Raw genomic sequence first — 19,963 nt, 5'->3', positions numbered from 1 at the left:
AAACCCATCGCCGCCCAGCACGTCCTTGAGTTCCCAAGGAACTGGCAGCCGCTGGCATCTAGCCCGGCGGAGATCTCCCGGATCTGCTCCAGCACCACCGCGTGGAGGTTCTCGAAATGCGTCGGCTACTCGTCAAGCCAGGCCATCGGTGAGCCGCCTACAGCGACTCCCTCCTTGTCGCTTCCAGTACTCGTCGTGCTGGTTGCTCATGCTCATGGACGACTTGAGCATGGAGGTGGCGTGCGCAGGGGTAGAGGATCGCGATCTGTGCAGGGGTAGAGGATCGCGTTGGGGCAGGCGGGCAAAGCGGGGGTTTGACAAGCGACGAAAGAAAAGGTTAAGCGGGGGTGGACGGAACGGAAGGCAGCATGGCGGTGGCGGCGCGCGCAGGAGAGGAGGGCCATGGGGGGAGTAGAGGGAGGTGGGAGGGAGTGGCGGCCGTAACGGCTGGGGAAGGGCCGCGCCCGGCGCGGAGGCGGGGAAAGGGCGGCGGCGGAGGTTGGGGGAGAGACGAGAGTGACGGGGACACGATTTTTTTTCCGTGCATGCGACCGGTGCGGGACGGACGAAAGGAGTTTGACAAACGACCAAAACGCGTGGTGAAGGGAAAGGTCCGTATTTTTTAGAAAGGTATAGATTTAACAACAAATGATAAGGGGTGGCCCGATCTTCTCAGAGAGCAACGCGGATGACTTGTACTCCCTCTGATCCTAAATTCTTGATTCAAATTTTCCCAAATATATGAATGTATCTTTTCTTAAAAAGCGTTTAGATACATGTAATATTTCGACAACCATTTAGGATCGGAGGGAGTATGATTCTACAAATCTTCCGGCTGTTCACCCGTCACCGCACGACGAACTTGCAACCCAATGAAAATTCGCAACACCACGCACTTGCGCAGTAGTCCGCCGACCACAAGTGGTTTCGCAATCATCCAATTCCCAACGGAACGACAGATTAGGCTCAGAATTTCAGTAGATAAAAACACCCTATCGAAACGAATATGGTGTATAGGATTCCAGATGAATGGTTCTCGCAATTCAATAGTCTCGAAAATAGCTAAAACGTGGTCTCACTCTAACCCTATGCGTACCCCTTGTATATATAGGCAAGGGGCAGCCTAAACACATTACAGACTCAGACTCAGACTCAAATTTAGACTCCGACTCAGACTCAGACTCAAACTCAAACTCAAACTCAAACTCAGACTCCGACTCAGACTCAGACTCAAACTCAAACTCAAACTCAAACTCAGAGTCAGACTCGAACTCAGACTCGACTCATACTGGATTCCGACTCAAAGTAGAATTCGACTCAAACTAGGATTCGACTCAAATATGCACTCGCAGATCCGGGTGCCCCTTAGACGTGTCGGGCTCATCGTAGGCCGTCCTAGTGCGCCTCGTACTCGTACTCAACTTGTGGTGCAACCTGGGCATATTATCCTTGTCGTTGGCTGCCCCTTGCACATAAGTCATTCTTCTAACTTGTATCATTCGTCTTCACTTGTGGTGCGCTTGCCTCTCTCTCCTCCCTCGCGCATATCTTGATGTTGGATATCAGCTCTTGAGGATCCGTGCCCTCATCATCCTCCCCTCCTTTGAAAGGCGTTGTCCTCAACACTGAAAGGTCTTCTCCAGCGGGTGGCGTCAAATCAGCAACATCGCCACACTTCGTCTTCAAGCCTCGCCGGCCTGCCACATCAAGTCCACCCTCTCGGCTAGCTTGACTTGTCCTTGGCGCCACTTCCATTGTCAGCGCCACCAACCTGATTGAGACATAAAGCATCATCCGAATGCAATGAAGCACACCTAGCATATCACCCGGAACAAAAACAGGACAAAATTCTCTACGCTAAGAGTCCAAATAAGCTGAGTACACCCGTATGTGCAATCTGTTGAAAAGAAATCTCTCTTTTTTAATCCTTTCCTTGTTGTCCGCGTGAAGCCAAGCAATCCAGATCCAACTTCACGTTCACGCACAAATCTCCTCTTGTCTTTTTTTTAGGGTAAAACTATGCTCACCGAGTAAACACTGGAAATCTGATACCAAGATGATAAGGGGTGGCCCGATCTTCTCAGAGAGCAACGTGGATAACTTGTATGATTCTACAAATCTTCCGGCTGTTCACCCATCGCCGCACGACAAACTTGCAACACAATGAAAATTCGCAACACCACACACTTGCGCAGTAGTCCGCCGACTACAAGAGGTTTCGCAATCTTCCAATTCACAGCGGAACGACAGATTACGCTCAGAATTTCAGTAGATATAAAAACACCCTATTGAAACGAATATGGTGTATAGGATTCCATATGAATGCTTCTCGCAATTCAATAGTCTCAAAAATAGCTAAAACATGGTCTTACTCTAACCCTAGACGTACCCCTTGTATATATAGGCGAGGGGCAGCCCAAACACATTACAGAGTCAGACTCAAACTCAAACTCAGACTCAAACTCAGACTCGACTCATACTGGATTCCGACTCAAACTAGAATTCGACTCAAATATGCACTCGCAGATCCGGACGCCCCTTAGACGTGTCGGGCTCGTCGTAGGCTGTCCTAGTGCGCCTCGTACTCGTACTCAACTTGTGGTGCAACCTGGGCATTTCATCCTTGTCGTTGGCTGCCCCTTGCACACAAGTCATTCTTCTAACTTGTATCCTTCATCTTCACTTGTGGTGCGCCTGCCTCCCTCTCCTCCCTCGCGCATATCTTGATGTTGGATATTAGCTCTTGAGGATCCGTGCCCTCATCAGTAGAATTACGACAGGGCTCTTGACCTATCGAGCCGCCTGCTCCCCTTCCCTCCTCCTCCGCCGGCCGGAGTGGGGAGGGAAGGGAAGTATGTGCGTTAAGTAGTTTTCCTAGTAAGTTTTTTTTCCGTCTCTCTTGAGGCTATTTCTCTTGGATCTCTAATGTCTTGGGTTCATCTTTGCCTGTCTTCTCGTCCTCCAACGAATGATTCCAGCAAGGGCAAGACAAAGATCCCCTCTTTCTCTTCCCTTCCTCCAATGATCCATCAGTTCGTCTTCCATTTGCCTGGTGTTCTATTTTTTTCCCTTCATTGCTACTGGCTCAAGATTTCTCCCCAATAGGTCCGTTGTTCTTCAAACGTAAAGCTTGCTTTTAGGGGTGACATGTGCATCAAGTTAGGGTGTTTCTTTTGCATTTTGGAGATAAGAGCAGTTGTTGATCTTGCTGAAGTTGGTGATTCTTGTTTGTTCAGGTTGATTCACCGGTGGCAGGTGTGAGAGCCACCGTTGTTGATCCCCAGATCAAATGGGCGAGAAAGTTTTATACTGAGCTCGGTGTTGCGTACTCGAGATATACAACTCAATCCATCGCTACCTCTCGTGCACATGCCCGCTTGATTGTCGGGAGAGTCGTTGGGGCTATGGAGGGCTTGCACCAAAGAGGCTTTCGAAGACTTCAGTTGTGGCTGATATCTCTCGTCTGATCCGCCATCAGATTCTAGTTGTAGTCTTCCGCAACATTTGTTTGCTATCCTCTGTTCTTATTTTTTCAGGCAATGCAAAGTTGCATCCATGTATACTCTCCTTGTGACAGGTTTGTAATCCCCTATGTTTGTTTAATATATATACGTTTCCAAAAAAAGACGAAAAAATATTAAAAAGATCTGAATTTTAAGACGCGACAAGGCTCGCAAAGGGGACACCTTGTACTACTCTTTCTCCATACCAGCCCGTCTCCGAGCCCATCTGTCTCTCTACCTCTCTTTCTTTTTCCTTCGTGAGCCGCACCCCCTCCTCCTGGCCCATCTCGCCGCCGATCGCCCCATCCCCCCTCGCTCGTCTTCCTCGCGCACGATTGACTCCAGCAACGAAAGCGCCGCCGTCGCCGGTTGATCTCCCCATCGATTCTCTCGCTTCCGACCGTTTCTCCTCCCATCACCCAACTATAAGCCCTTTAGTTCCCCGTTTCATCTCCAAATCTCCCCAATTCGTAACTGAGGCGAAAACCAAGGTAGGGCGGGCGCCCTACCTTGCCCTAATGGATCCTCCGCCCATGGACGGGAGGCAGCGGTTCCTCCTGGAGCTTGAGTTCATCCAGTGCCTCGCCAACCCTATTTACATCCACTGTACTGTAACTCTCGTCCCTGCTCCCTTTTAATCCGGTTGGTTAGGGTTTGGCTTATTGGGTCTCGCGTGCTTTGGTGATACGTACCGACTTTCGGCGGAAGGGGAGCACAGAACAACTGAGCCTCTTTGTGGGCCAATTTGGTGGTTCAGTGCTGTCGCGAGTAGCTAGCTCGTTGAGAATGCAGGGAGAGTTTTTGTGATTTGCTTGTGTTAGTCAACGAGTGTGTGTGATGGCCTCTAAATTAACTGATATTTCAATAATGTAGAGAGAATGCGTGATTTGATTGTGTGTTGTTCAGTGACTTGCGATGACCGCTTAAGTGGCTTCCTCACGGGGGAAGGCAAGGGTGAATTGATTACGTCTTGCTTATGCTTTGCTTTTCCCTCCCTGTGTTCCTGATCTCCAGGGTCAATTTGTTATACGAGTATTCAAATGGATCGGGCAGGGGAGCTGATGTTATCTAGTACTCTCTCCGTCCAACAAAAGATGTCTTTAGTTTGTCAAAATTTGGATGTATCTAGACATGACTTAGTGTATAGATGCATTCAAATTTAGTCAAAGTTGAGACATCCTTTGTTGGACGGAGGAAGTATTTGTTTTGGATCCGGCAGGGGAGATGATGTTATCTAGTATTTGTTTTTGTTAAAACAGATCTAGCACAGAATCGATACTTTGAGGATGAGGCATTTATCGGGTATCTCAAGTACCTCAAGTATTGGCAGCGTCCGGAGTACATCAAATACATAATGTGAGTTACCCTATACTTTTGATTTGTATGCAAGTAACTATGCTCATTGGCAAAATGGTATGCTAACTCCTAATTGTGTTGCTGATGGCGCAGGTATCCACACTGCCTTTTCTTTCTTGAGCTACTCCAAAATGCAAATTTCCGGAACGCGATGGCACATCCAGCAAGCAAGGTGACACTTTGACCCCATTTGGCTAGAATTGCACTACCATTCTCACCCTTTTATGTTAATATCTTGTTGTCAGCATCACACCTTTGGAGAGTATTACTTCAATGTAGATTGGTTGTGGGTAGGAAGGAGCAGGAAAATGATAAATCTTTGCTGCGAATGACCTTGCAGATATATCAGTTTGTATGTTATTTGTTTAGGAATTGGTTAAAATACAACTAAATGTTGTTGAAGCATATTAAGTTTCATCCTCATGACATTTCAATGATTTACACGCTTTGACATTTAATTATCTGCATAATATTCTAAAAAATATGTTTAATCAGCTAGGGCTTAGAACCATTTCTATGAGCTAACTCTTGTCTGCAATTTTTTTTGACAGGAAGTTGCTCATAGGCAGCAATATTTCTTTTGGAAAAACTACAGGAACAACAGACTGAAGCACATCCTACCTCGTCCTCCTCCTGAACCAACTCCTGCCCCTGCACCAGCGCCAGCAACGGTGCACCCACCAGCACCAGTGTCAGCACCTTCACCTGTTCCCGCACCAGCATCATCCTTGCCAACTATGTCAGCTGTTGTTGCATCTGCAATGCCCCCCATGCAGTTTATAGGAACTCCTGGCACCAATAACTCAAAGAATGAGATGAGAAATGTTATGGGTGGTAGAAAGAGAAAGTATGTACTTCCTTGCCATCATTCAAGTACTCCCTCCGTCCCATATTAAGTGTCTCAAATTTGTCCAAATATGTATCTATACCTAAAAAGCGTCTAGATATATGTAATATTTCGACACTTGATATGGGACGGAGTATATGTTATGAAGTTATTAGTTGTTCATGCAGTGTTTTTGTATTTATTTCAATTTAGAGTGTGCCATAGTTAAAAGTTGTTTTGTTCCAGTATGGTCAGACTCAAAAGGAGTTGTGGCCATCCTTGCCAATCTAGATTATGAAGTTCCCCTTTAGGCCTAGTTCGGTTAATCCCAGCCTGGTGGGGATCAAGGGGGGAATTCTGGGTTTATAGTTCAATTTCCCTCTAATCCCCTCTAATACCGGCAGGGAACTCTGAAACCGAACAAGGCCTTACTGTTCAGGAAAGATGGTTGAGGCTCTCAGCATGCTTTGTAGGAGAGCTGAACCAATCCTGTTTTATGGTAGGAATTAGCCTCCGTTGAAGGAGTTGAGGAATCTGTTCTCTTTGCTTCTCTTGTCCATTTCATGAATTATCCGAGATTTTGTGAATAATGCAAGATCCAAAGTAGGTTTGCTATGGCTGGTCGCTTGGTTGTCAATTTAAGAAAGACCACTGTTGTGCTTGGGCAGTTTATTTCCTTTCGCTGATGTGCTCTGTGGTTTGAGCTCTGGAGCATGATGCTTTTATAGTCAATTTTCATTATTTACGATGACTAATTGTACTGTGTGTATCTTGACTGCAGGATGGGCTAGTGGAACGGATTGGTCAACTTAATATTGGACATTGTTTTTCTGGAGCGCTGGATTTTCTTCTCTCAGATGGTAGGCATTTGAAGTTGCAGACAAGTTCACAAGGAAATGATGTTTTGTTTTAGTTGGGAGATGTCAATATGCCATGCACACTTGACTCTTGATTGCTGTAGTTAAGTGAAATCTGTGTACCATCGTCGGCAGCCAAGAAAGCCAACATTTGGCACCTCATGTCTGACATTTAGCGTACACACTGAACTTCATGAATGCTTCGTTGCTTGTTCATGATTTTGCTGTGCAATTCGTGCCTTGTTGTGGAGTAAATAACGGAAGAGATGGCTTGCATGGACTATACGATTTCCGAGAAGTGAGTGCCAGCTCAAGATTATGATGTTCTGGAGAATATTTGAATTAACTAGATGTAGTGCGCATGCATTACGACGGAATCAAAATGCGAGCTAGTGTATGATTTGCCAAACTTGTATAGAGTATTTGTTTTGGGCGGATAAGAATTAGCTGAATTCTCCGTATAACGTGGAATTAGAATAAGTTATACCAGCTAAATGTAAATGCCAGGAATTTTTCTTTCTTTCTAGAATACACCTAAGCAGGTGTATCATATATTGAAGAAGAAAAATGCCAGGAAATTATGGTTTTCAGTTCGTGATTGTCTCTTTTTCGTTCTAGTGCGTGAGGGTCTGTACACTTGGCATTTGATGGCTGGTTAAAAATCTGACCGTTGCCTAGACACGAAGCATTCACCAGCGTCCGTGATTACCAGTACTCCGTACTAGTCGAAGTACTTTTTTTCCAAAATGAACGAACCTGCCCGCTGAAACACGTCTAGATACGCAAGACCAAATCTGACGAATGCTGTCATAATAAATTTGAATCTTTTTAATTGAGTTGTTTATTACTCCGTACCTTCTACTAATGCTATGCGCTATTAAAGGCTTGCCATATTAATCCTTCCTAGCCCGTTATAAACAAGCATCGCTGGAGGGAGTACATACTTGCTCAACAAACAAACATTAGCCTGCTTGACAATTCGCGAGTTCCTAAGATGTTACAACACATAGCAATCGCACTGGTAATTTTCCTATCATATATTGCTTTGGCTTCTGGAGATGGAGAATCTGATCATCAGGATGCAGTCAAGACCGTTCTGGTATGTACCCATAAAAGGCGCCATTGCTTTTATATCATTTCTTTAATATAGCATTGTTCTAGGTTGCTAACAGGTATCGTAATATTTCATATAGATTGAAGATGGTGATCTTTTCAAGTGTATCGATATAAACCAACAACCAACTCTCAAGCATCCATTGCTGAAGAACCACAAAGTACAGGTCGGTTTCTTCTTAGCATATTTTTTGTTTAAATGTTATGTATAAAGTACATAGTGCCATCAAAAGAATTCAATGGTTTTCATGGATGGTAGACTCATGCTTTCAAGTCCTTGCGCACACATATATATATAGGAGTAAATATTGACAATGTTACGGTGAGTTGCCTTACTATCTTGATTCACATACACAGATGGCAAGGAAATTATAAAAGCGGGAGGGTCACAAGATGGATTGCCAACTATAGGGCCTGCATGCATATGGAAATATTCTTTTGTGTGCAAGTACGATTGAAGTATAGATCTTAAATAAGAAACTACATACTATTTGAGAACATAAGTAAAAATAAATACAAGGACATATTCTTTATAGGAATTTTACTTATCTGTCAGTGTTTCAAAAATATATTATGTACAGCGAGGTGTAGTTACTCCCTACTAGCCAAACGATTTACTGTGATAGGAGAAGATCCGTTAGCCTTCACTCTAATTAAATTGTATTTTAATTAGCTAATAAGATAGCCGGAGACGTTAGTTATCAACAGCCTGCTAGATTCTTGGTTAGCTACATGCATTCCGTTGAATGGATTGATTAGGTGAGATTGATATAGGAGTTCAAAATATCTTCCGTATATATTTGGTGGTCTTTTTTTTACATTGTACCCCAAAATTCCGTGATGGCGTGACATATACTCTATTTCCCTCGAATGTCTCTGAATTAGAGCTCTCGTAGTGTATGCTTAAAAAAAAGTCATAGTACTTCTACATACTATATGCTTCACGGCCGCAGTCTCCGGGCAGGTGGCCGGCGCGCCGCTGCCAGCCAGAGGATGTGCCGGTGTTCGATATTGATAAGCAACAACTGGACGAACCGAAGATGGCCAGTGGGAGTCAAACTAACTATTTACAGATCGTCCAGCGATTTCTTAAACAAACTATTAATCATAATAGGCGATTAATTGAAACGGGGTGACCGTACCACGGTGTTTCTAGCCCTGTTAGGAAGAGTAAATGAGAGGGGAAACTACACCTCCTAGCACTTTGTAATTTCCATATAGTGTAGATATATTCTTTATAAGGGCATGTATAATTCTCTAATGCCTCAAAATGTATTCAAGATGACATTAATGTGGTGTACTTGTTGAAACAGATGAAACCTAGCTCTTATCCGTATGAGCTTGATAACCGGTCTTTATCTGTAGCTACCAACTCATCGGCACAACTTCCTGCCATTTCATGCCCACGAGGAACAATCCCCATGTTACACGGTAGTAAAGGTTATACCAAAAAATTTGGAGGTTTCCGCAGAAGGAAAGGTCGTCAACATAAAGGTCCTCATGGAGAGGTATGCTTCCGCTTCGTACTTCTTTTTTCAGTTCTTTAATTTCCAGAAATATCGTACTATATCAACACTTGAGAATGAATCCATTACAAACATATGATATGACCAGTATTGCTGGGCATTCAATTCTATGGTGAAGTGTTAATGCATAGTACTAGTACTAAAATGGTGTTGTCATTTACCAAAATTCCATATGTGTAAAACTATTTTGTTTAAGAACAGTTACTTAACTTGCTAATTAGTTGGGAAACTTAGTTGCTCTATGATTAGCTTATAACTAGTCTTGAAGAAAATTCAAGATACTAATTAAAAAAAATTGAAATTCTGTTTAGAAAGTGACAAACTTGATATCCACTCATTATCTGCTTCAGCTGGTTTTAATATTTAAATGTTACACTGAATTCTTCTCAATGCGATTTAGTACAGATGCAATTACCGATGCAAATTTTCGAACATGCATATATTGCCCATTACTTCAGTTAATGCCCTTATAGAATTTAATAAGGTGCATAATTCTTATAGATAATAGCATGCTATGATGTCTACGTACTTCACATGACTGTGCTCCATTTTTTTATATTTACTTACTCTTAATTATTTCATAACAATTAATGTTTTTTTTTGTAGCTGGCGATCATCAAAACAATAGATGATTTTTATGGCTCGCGTGTTTCGATAAATGTTCATGAGCCCAAAGTGAAAGAAAAGACTGAAGACAAAAGTGCATCATGGGTCTTGCTGTTAAACAGCCAGAACGTCAGTCATAGGGAAGCTGTTGGTGCTGGTTCTATTGTAAGTGTAGATTCAGCTCGTAGCTACATTTGTAAATTGTGGAGGCAGTTAGGCAATAAAATCACCTACATCAAATGAATTGTACGATAAAAGAACTTATATTGGACCTCCCGGAGCACTTTTTCCATGGATACTAATTAAAGTATTCACGACCATGAGAACATCATAGGATTGGTTGGTTCAGATAGCCATAGACATATAATTATTGTATTATTAATATAATTTAGCTTAAGCCATTTTATGAATTTGCACAATGATCGTTTTGAAACCAACCTTTGCAGGTGTGGCCGAGCTTTAGTGGTGATAATTTTGCCAGATTTCATATTACTTGGGTAAAATATTCATAGTCAAATTGTATACAAAATATCACTTGATATGTAATTACCTCACGTGTTAACATATTTTATTCTGCCAGTCGGACAGCGCACACGACAATCTATGCTTTGACCACCGTTGTCCTGGTTTTGTGCAAGTTAATTCGAGAATTGGACTTGGGTCAAGAATACAACCGATTTCTGTTTATAATGGTCCTCAACATTTTATAGATGTTCTTTTGTTTAAGGTATCGTTCTAGGATTGCAATTTGTGTGCCTAATACTTTGACAAGTAGTCATGCGATAGATCTTTTCTTAACTTGTATTGATTTTATAATTTTAATCTTTTGAAAATTTTGCTCAGTCCACCAATAGATCAAATGGGTATAAAACAATACAAAATTATGCGATAACTTTTGTCCTAACTTGTAGTAGCTCCTACAAAATTGAGATGTCCTAGTATTCAATGGCACTAATATTTTAAAACCTTGTGACACATATATATTGTAAACAATCAACATAGGTACATGTGATCAGTTTTTCGTTATGTTATGTTGTGCACTCAATAGTATATGTAATATATGTTTCATCTTTACCACTGAATCTGTTGTAGGACCTGAAGACTAAGGATTGGTGGGTAGCATTGGGTGGAACCCCAATTGGATATTGGCCAAGTTCAATTTTTTCCCACCTGAAGGATAAAGCTACCGAAGCAGGTTGGGGTGGACATGTCCATGGCCCAACGGTTCAGTCAAACTTTCCTCAAATGGGCAGCGGGCATTTTGGTTGGGAAGGGTTTGGAAAAGCAGCTTATGTGAGCAATATTAAAATTATAGATGAGAATAATAAGTATTATACACCAAATAATGATAAAACATTTGCTAGAAGTAGCAAACCAAGTTGTTACCCGATTGACAATTTTGGTCAAGATGAAGGTGGCATGCATCTCTATTACGGCGGACCTGGAGGATGTAATAATATTAAGAGCTAGGTACATGCTCTTGGAACCTAATGTCTCTAATAATGAATCATATGCTAGCGTGACGGTGTTGTATGAGCCTGAAAGAATAATACATGCGGGATTTTGATGTTGCCATGATCGAAGGTCTCAGATTTACAACTTTAAATAGATCGGATGGTTGGAAGGTGACTAGGATTCCTATGACCAAGCCTAAAGCTGAAGCCCACCTCGCCCAGCCACATCCTTAAACAATTATGCATTAACTTTATATTTTCAAGCATGTTTTCCTAAAACTATCGTCTTGTTTATATTAACTGATATTGTATCTAGCACATTCACGATTAGGTTTTTGTTTTGCAATAATGCTGATCTCTATTTATGGATTTATCAAAGGAAGTACCATCCTAAAGTACTACAAATACCCCCTCTCCTGTCCTACCTAACGAATAATACCATGATAATACCCAGGGGCGGAGCCAGGATTTGGATGTGAGGGGAGCGAAAAAAAACTAGAATCATACCAGAGATAAAAACGTCCCATCGTATAAAGTCTCAATCTAGTAGATTGATATCTATTTCCTTCCCAATAGTGTCGAAGAAAGTCATCTTCCATTTTTTTTCCGAAGACACGTCTTGATCAATTAATTTCATAGCCGAAAAAGCTCACTCCGTGCTTGCAGTTCACACTAGTAGAGCTATGACCAATTGCAATCCTTTGAATAGGTGACCTAACAAATTTCCCTTTTTCTTTTCACTTTTAAGGATACAAGCATCAATACACGGGTTCACTAAAACGTCTAAATGATGGACAACCCTAGTATGATACAATAGCCGAAGCACAAGATAAACAATTAAGCTTAGCAAAGAAGTAAAGGGGCAAGAATAATACCACACGGGAGATGAAGATTTTCACCGGAGTTGCACATTTTCGGATAGGTGTATGTCTTCTTTTGGAGAGGAGTGCTCTACCACAAAGGTAGACGCGTCACAAAGGCTCACTCTACTCTCCTCTCACGACACCACAAAGTTGATGTGAGCTCCAATAATGGCTTCCTTGAGGGCGAACGCCAAACCCTTACAAACTTGACCGGGGACCACACCACAAAGCAATTGGTGGCTCACAGTCCAATCCACAAGCTCAAGAACACCAAGAATGAGCACAGAGGCGACCGCTTCCGTCTAAGGTTTCCAACAACCTAAGAGAAACGAAATCCACATACGAAACAAGGGGAATCAACGTTTTGATTTGGTGAAACCCTAGATCGAGCTCTTCTATTCCTATCATCAAAGTATTGGCTTGGGGGATCAAGTAGGGAGAGAGATCTCTTGATTTGAAGCTTGTTTGTGAGAGAGGAAATGGGAAATTTTCGGGGCTAGGTCGGGCAAGAAGCCCGTTGGGGACGAAGGGGTATTTATATGGGGTCTCCAAAATCTCACCGCTATGCACTGCGCAGACATAGGCCGGAATTTCCGGCTAACCGGAACTTACGCATAATCCGAGGGAACAAACAGAGAGCAACCGGAGGTTGGGGAGAAAGTTGCACCCCACCTGGTTGGGTGGGAACTTCCTCCACCTGGAATGCAGTCAGCACAAAAACAGTTCTTTGGAAATTGGTTTCTTCTCTCACTTTTTGGGTATGCTTTTTAATGGGTGCAATATATGTATTTATGTACATGAAAGTGATTCACCCATTATCTTCCCTTGTGCACTCCCTCTTTATAGTACGGAGTTCATACGACTCAATATAAATAAAAATCTGCTAAACACCGCTGCACTTCTTCCTTTTTGAGGGCAACGAATCGTCTTGTGCCAAATGATCTCAAATCTGAAACACTCAAGCACACGATTAGTCCACGTGTCATGTTGTCATTAACACCAAAACACTTAGGAAGTCATGTTGTCATTAACACCAAAACACTTAGGAAGGAAAATGCCCTTTCATTGGTGGTCGTCCATTCACCTATCAATACTACTCCCTAGCTTGTTAGATAAATACTTGATTGCAACCCATGATTTAGATACGTATCAAAATCTTTTGATTGTAGTTGATTTCATTCAATGTATACTTTTGAGATAATTGTTTTCTGAAATAAATATTTTGAAAGAATTCTTATTTAGCATAAGGTTGGAAAACATGAGCATATAAATATTTAAAACAACTCGTGCATGTAATAAATATTTTTAATTATGTAGCAACGCACATGCATTTAGCTAGTAACCTACCAATCACGGAGTGCACATCAGAGTTACATGATTTAGCTAGTCCAATTGTTAAATCATCAAGTGGAGGCAAGCATTTTAGTTCTGGATGGTTGCAAACGTCCAATTGAAAATGTGGCAGTTGAGCTCGTTCTGATTAGAAAAAACAGCTGGAGATTTTTTTTTACAACAAAGTAAATATACTGGACATGTCAAAAGAGTCATATCTATGGGAGCGCCAGCGTCGCAATTGTGGAATGCCACTCAGGGTAACCAGAGACTGGACTAGATTCCTGTTTAATTGCTTCCAGTACAACCACATGCTAAATGGGCTCTGGCGAGATAGAGTAAGTTGTATGAACCTATGCCCGAATAATTTTATTGATGTAGAAGTGTAGGTGGGAGCGTGATTCTTTCGTGGTGTAGGGAATTACTTCTGAAAATCTCGTAATCGACGCCCTAACTACTCTACCCTGAGGACATCAATGGATTAACCCGTCGGTTTCTTGTGGGTAAGTGTACCACCTCTCGAGAGTGTCAAACTAAGTACTTAGCCGTGTCCCCGGTTATGGACAATTATGAGCAGCTAGATTTGGAAACTATAAGAAAGGTCTCGCTCATTCAAATTTCATAATTAAATTTACTGGGATGAACTTGGGTTAGGAGCATCGGTGTGTCTACCCGGCGTCCAATAGTTTAATAGGAGCATCGGTGTATCTACCCGATGTACAATAGATAAATTCTACCTTAACATCAATTGTAGTAGGTTAAAATTTTGTTATGCTTCCACGCCAAAAAACCTAAACTCCACCTAGCTAATACTGCATATATTTGTTAGGTACTGTTATAACCCTCGGTGAACTTGGCAATACATTCAATGTATTGACCCCCAGTGGCTGCAACCTTTAAATGTTGCAGGTAATTCCGACGATGAGTAAGGTTACGTTGTGTTGGGTGATGAGCCTACATTCCAACATGCTCTTTTTGTGGTGTTGAATTGGCTTGTACTCCCTCCGTTCCATAATTCTTGTCTCAAATTTGTTAAAAAATGGATGTATCTGTTCCTAAAATGTGTCTAGATACATGTAATATTTCGACAAGAATTATGAAACGGAGGGAGTATTTTTCTTCGTTTTCCGCTGTCAAACAATTTATGTTATTTCAATGCTAACCCGTGTGGTTATGCGAAGTTGTAAGTATTTTAAAGTTCTGGATAAAGACGATGTAATAAATTACTTGACATTTGTTTCTCGATATTTCATCTTGAATTGTGTGTGTGCTAGTGAGTCGATCCTGGGACTAGCACAATAAGCACAGAGATCGAACCCTATATGGGCGCGGTCGCTTCAGATGGTATCAGAGCATTGTGTTGCATGTAGGAACGTGACCCTAGCATGGATAAGACTAAGACCAGACCTTAGGACATGTGCATCTCATATTCATTACTGCATGCATATCTTGTTATTATTTTTCTTTGCAACCACGTGTCTGCCACCAAAATATTCTTGCATTTTACACAGTTATTTATTTATTTTACAGTACACCTGCAAGTTTTCCTGCATAAAACACTCCATGTTGTACTATTTTATTTTGCCACCATGCATTGCAAATTTTTCATACAGTTGATACATTTATTTTCCTTCCCACCATATTGTCACATTTATTCATTACTTTTGCATCCACTCATTTGATCATTTCGTTGACACCCCCTATTTATATTCTTTTTCTGTAGATGGATAACCCACCATCTTTTGACAACGTTCCGCCGTTCACCCACATCCACTACCCAGCAGTTGGTGATGAGCAACTTTTCAGTGCACCCCTGGCAGTGTCGTGCACCTACCTCGACCTTGCACCGCCTCGCTTTAGGGGCCGCGCCGAGCCGGCACACCCCAACGGATTGCAGCCAAGGTGGGAGGTTGAGACGGTCATCAGAGGCCGTGAGGTGGAGCCTGTGACGGCGGACATCGCCTTCATCGGGCGGTACCACAGCTTCACGATGGGCCTATAGTTTTCCATGCAGCGCGCCATCACGCATGTGTGCGAGGCCTACCGTGACGAGCTGCCGAACGACTCCTTCTTCCGTCTTTTCGGGAGGCGAGCCGTTGGGGGAGCCTCTGTGGGATTTGACGCCCTCGGAGACAACCCGACCGAGGTGGCTTTCCAGTTCGAGCAGATGAAGAGCAACAAGGTTGAGTTGGAGACACAACTCTACGATCAGATGATACGAGCTGATCTTGCTGAGGAGAACATTGGAGCACTCCTGGCCAACCAGGCCAATCTGGAGGCCACCATACTTAATATGGGGGGCGCTCTGGAGCAGGGGCAATATGAGAGGAACCTGCTGCAGCTGCACTTCGACCAGCTTCAGACTTTCCTCAACACTGCGATCGCGGCCGCCGCTCCAGCACCAGTTGAGGAGATACCCAAGCCCCAGGGAGAGGGACCACCACTAGATGAGCCCTCAGAGGATGAGAGACCTCCGGAGAAGGACACACCCGTCACCAACACCCGCTCCAAGAAGGGAACTGATGGAGCCAACACTTTCGCCACACTCCCTTAGTTGAGTTGGAGACCACCACATTTTTCCTTTTCCTTAGCATATAATAATTATCGCGTACGGGTTAGTCGTTGACCATACAGAACTTTGTTGTATGGCAAAGTAGATCGTTGGTTCTTCCTTTTATTTCATCTACTTAGGCCGTGGGCCATCAGGAACCACTCTGTCGTTTTATTGGATCTTTAAAAGAATTTTAATAAAGAATTGTTTATGTGATTGATATGCTTGTGTCTATTTGTGGGGGGATAGCTATCCTTAGTCCTTGTCCATCTATATTTCTTCATCTTTGCTGTCCTAAACAGATGCCGCCAAGACGCTGGCCCCGCAACTTTAGTGCAACATTTACTGGCAGCCCAGACTCAGTTTATCCAATTGACTACTCATCAGATGGCCAACAATAATCAGAACAATAACCAAAACAACAACAACCAGCACCACCCACCACCCCAAGTCGATATGTTGACCCGTTTCCTGAGGCTACGCCCACCCACTTTCTCAAGCTCCCCAGAACCCATTGTGGCAGACGACCGACTCTGTTCAGTCAACAAAAATCTGGTAACTGTCAACTGCACTGATGCAGAGAAAGTAAGATTTGCCGCGCACCTGTTGGAGGGACCAGCCGCATCTTGGTGGTAAAAATTTCAGATCACCACCCCTATTGAGGATGTCACATGGGACATGTTCCAGGAGGCATTCCGTACCGCCCACATCTCCACGGGGGTACTCAGCTTGAAAAAGAAAGAATTCCAGAAACTGAGGCAGGGAAGTCGCACAGTGATAGAGTTCATTGAGGTATTCAACAATCTGTCCCGTTATGCACCTGACGAAGTGAATACCGATGCCAAGCGCCGCGGGAAATTTTTGGATAGTCTGAATGATGAACTCTCCGTCCAGCTGGCAGTCGCCTACACCCCCCATCTATCAATCCCTGATAGACAAGGCCATTGTCCTGGAAAACAAGCTGAACCAGATGGAGAACCGTAAACGGAGGCTTCATCAAGGGAATTCCCACTCCGGGCCACACCAGAAATTATGCACCTCCTATGATGGAAGTGGGAGTTCTTCTATGAACAGGCATGGCAACCACAACCGTCAGCACCATGGAGGAAGTGGTCACCACTATCGCCATGGAAATCATGGACAGAACCATCAGGGAGGCAATGGAAACTAGCCCCAACACCAACACCAGCATCAGCATGCTCGTCCGAGGAACCACAGTGACAGTGGCAATGACAACAACAATGGCAATGGAGGCAACGCAGGACAGAACCTCAACGACAACCACCCCAAGCGCGACCTCAGCCAAGCGGAGTGTTTCAAGTGTCACAAGATGGGACACTACTCCAACGACTGCCCAGAAAAATTCAAGGAAGCTGGGAACAAGCCAAACCCATTCTCGAAGGGCAACGTGAACCACGTTGATGTGGAGGAGATCACAGAGGAACAAGGTATCGTAATCGGCACCTTCCGTATTAATTCGTTTGAGGCTCTCATACTATTTGACACTGGTGCATCACATTCTTTTATATCAAGGGGTTTTGTGGTTATAAATGGGTTACCAACTAGCACACTAGTGAACCCCATGAAGGTGAAATCACAAGGGGGAGAGATACTGGCTGCCTATGAATGCCGTTTGTTAACATTGGAAATTGGTAAACACAGATTTCCCACCAACCTAATAGTGATAGGATCAAAAGTACTGGATGTGATCCTAGGGATGGACTGGTTAGCCAAGTATGGGGGAGTCATAGACTATTGTCAAGAGAACCATTGCTCTCATGAACCCGGAAAAGAAGCGCATACGTTTCAAGTCTACCTTCGAACCCAGGAGACGTAAGGTCAATTCTCTTAAGGGGGTTAGCCTAGAGGATGTGGCCATAGTGAAGGAATACCCAGATGTATTTCCGGAGGAATTACCAGGCATGCCACTGGACCAAGATGTGGAATTTCTTATCGAGTTGATGCCAGGAAGTGGACCCAAAGCCAAGAGACCGTATAAGATGGCTATGGATGAGTTAAAGGAACTAAAAAAACAACTTACAGAGCAACTGTCAAAAGGTTTCATCCGCCCGAGTTCGTCACCTTGGGGAGCACCCGTATTATTCGTGGAAAAGAAAGACAAGAGCCAACGGATGTGAGTCGATTATCGTTCGCTGAACGAAGTGACTACAAAGAACAAATTTCTCTTACCTATAATCAATGATCTATTCGATCAATTGGAGGGAGCTTGTGTATTTTCTAAGATCGATCTTCGATCAGGATATTTTCAGTTAAAAATTCGAGAGGCAGATATACCCAAGACAGCATTCACCACTAGGTATGGCTTATTTGAGTACACGGTGATGCCGTTTGGTTTGACCAATGCTCCCGCACATTTCATGAATATGATGAACAATGTGTTCATGGAATATTTAGAAAAATTCGTCATCGTATTCATCGACGATATTCTGATTTACTCTAAGAGCAAGGAGGAACATGAGCAACACCTGCGTTTGATTCTGGAGAAACTCAGAGAACACAAGCTGTACGCCAAATTCAGCAAGTGTGAGTTTTGGTTGTCGGAAGTCAGCTTCCTTGGACATATCGTGTCATGAGCAGGAGTCGCTGTTGACCCAACTAAAGTGGCAGCGGTAACCGATTGGGAGGCACCTAAAAACGTCAGAGATGTCCGCAGCTTCTTAGGACTTGCTGGCTACTATCGCAAATTCATCGAAATTTTTTCCAAGATAGCGAAACCCATGACTGAATTTTTGAAAAAGGAAAAGAAGTTTGAATGGACTGAGAAAAGTGAAGAGAGTTTTCAGGAGCTGAAAAAGAGATTAGTGTCTGCACCCATTTTTGTCTTACCCAATCTACATGAGGATTTCCAAGTATACTGTGATGCTTCACGTCAAGGTTTAGCAGGTGTTCTGATGCAAGGGGGAAGAGTTGTAGCGTATGCTACGCGGCAACTAAGAATCATGAGGAAAATTACCCCACACATGATCTGGAACTTGCATCAGTGGTGCACGCACTCAAGACTTGGAGACACTATCTCATGAGAAAACATTGTCATTTGTTTACCGACCATAAGAGCCTGAAATACATATTCACTCAAAAGAAATTGAATTTGAGATAGAGAAGATGGCTGGAACTGATCAAGGACTACGACCTAAATCTTCAGTACCATCCAGGCAAAGCTAACGTGGTAGCAGATGCATTGAGCCGCAAGGGCTATCTAAACGGACTTTCAGCTAGAGAATTGCCTCCTGAATTGAGCAAACAATCAAGGAACTGAGATTGGAAACTGTGCCCGAGGGTTATCTCGCAAACTTAGAAGTACAACCCACTCTGTTGGATAGAATTAAAGAAGCTTAGAAAGGTGACTCCGAGATCGATGAGATAAAAGGGAACATGGTAGCCGAGAAGGCAAAAGGGTTTCGACAGGATGACCAAGGAATTATATGATTTGAAAAGCGCGTTTGTGTACCACAGGACCCCGAGATCAGAAAACTGATACTTCAGGAAGCCCATGATTTGCCATACTCCATTCATCCGGGAAACACCAAGATGTACATGGATTTGAAGGAAAAGTTTTGGTGGTCCGGATTAAAGCGGGACATCGCGGAGTACATCGCGTTGTGCGACGTATGCAACAAGGTTAAAGCTGAACATCAGAAACCAGCAGGGTTGCTACAACCGTTACCTGTGCCAGAATGGAAATGGGATAAGATAGGCATGGATTTCATCACAGGACTGCAAGAACCAGATCAGGGTATGACTCCATATGGGTAGTAGTTGACCGTTTGACCAAGGTTGCACATTTCATACCAGTAAAGACCACATATACAAGTGCCTAGCTAGCGAACGCTATATGTCCAGGATTGTGTGTTTACACAGAGTTCCAAAGGAAATAGTGTCGGAAAGAGGTACCCAATTTACCTCAAGATTTTGGGGCCAACTGCATGAGTCTCTAGTCACGAGACTAGAGTTTAGT

The 19,963-nt window shown here is 43.3% G+C and overlaps 2 protein-coding genes across 4 annotated transcripts; both read left to right on the top strand.

Moving 5' to 3' along the window:
• The first annotated feature begins 3,697 nt into the window (after window positions 1-3,697).
• On the top strand, window positions 3,698-6,825 carry LOC100837580 (mediator of RNA polymerase II transcription subunit 31). The gene is made up of 5 exons (XM_003572048.4): window positions 3,698-4,109; window positions 4,763-4,859; window positions 4,953-5,031; window positions 5,411-5,706; window positions 6,467-6,825. The coding sequence occupies exons 1-5, from the start codon at window positions 4,022-4,024 to the stop codon at window positions 6,474-6,476; spliced, it is 570 nt and encodes a 189-aa protein (XP_003572096.1). The 5' UTR covers window positions 3,698-4,021; the 3' UTR covers window positions 6,477-6,825.
• A 141-nt stretch (window positions 6,826-6,966) lies between these two features.
• On the top strand, window positions 6,967-11,417 carry LOC106866407. 3 transcript variants are annotated; one of them, XM_024462249.1, is made up of 7 exons: window positions 6,967-7,641; window positions 7,736-7,822; window positions 8,969-9,163; window positions 9,788-9,952; window positions 10,234-10,284; window positions 10,368-10,514; window positions 10,880-11,417. In XM_024462249.1, the coding sequence occupies exons 1-7, from the start codon at window positions 7,537-7,539 to the stop codon at window positions 11,255-11,257; spliced, it is 1,128 nt and encodes a 375-aa protein (XP_024318017.1). In that variant the 5' UTR covers window positions 6,967-7,536; the 3' UTR covers window positions 11,258-11,417. The 3 variants fall into 3 exon arrangements, with proteins under 3 accessions (XP_024318017.1, XP_024318018.1, XP_024318019.1); XM_024462250.1 differs by lacking the exon at window positions 10,368-10,514 and having other exon boundaries at window positions 10,880-11,405; XM_024462251.1 differs by lacking the exons at window positions 10,234-10,284; window positions 10,368-10,514 and having other exon boundaries at window positions 10,880-11,380.
• The last annotated feature ends 8,546 nt before the right edge of the window (window positions 11,418-19,963 follow it).

Source organism: Brachypodium distachyon, chromosome 3 (assembly GCF_000005505.3).
Source record: "Brachypodium distachyon strain Bd21 chromosome 3, Brachypodium_distachyon_v3.0, whole genome shotgun sequence".
Taxonomy (NCBI): Eukaryota; Viridiplantae; Streptophyta; class Magnoliopsida; order Poales; family Poaceae; genus Brachypodium; species Brachypodium distachyon.
Note: the sequence above shows the minus strand (reverse complement) of the source record. Positions and strands in the feature narration are given on the sequence as shown.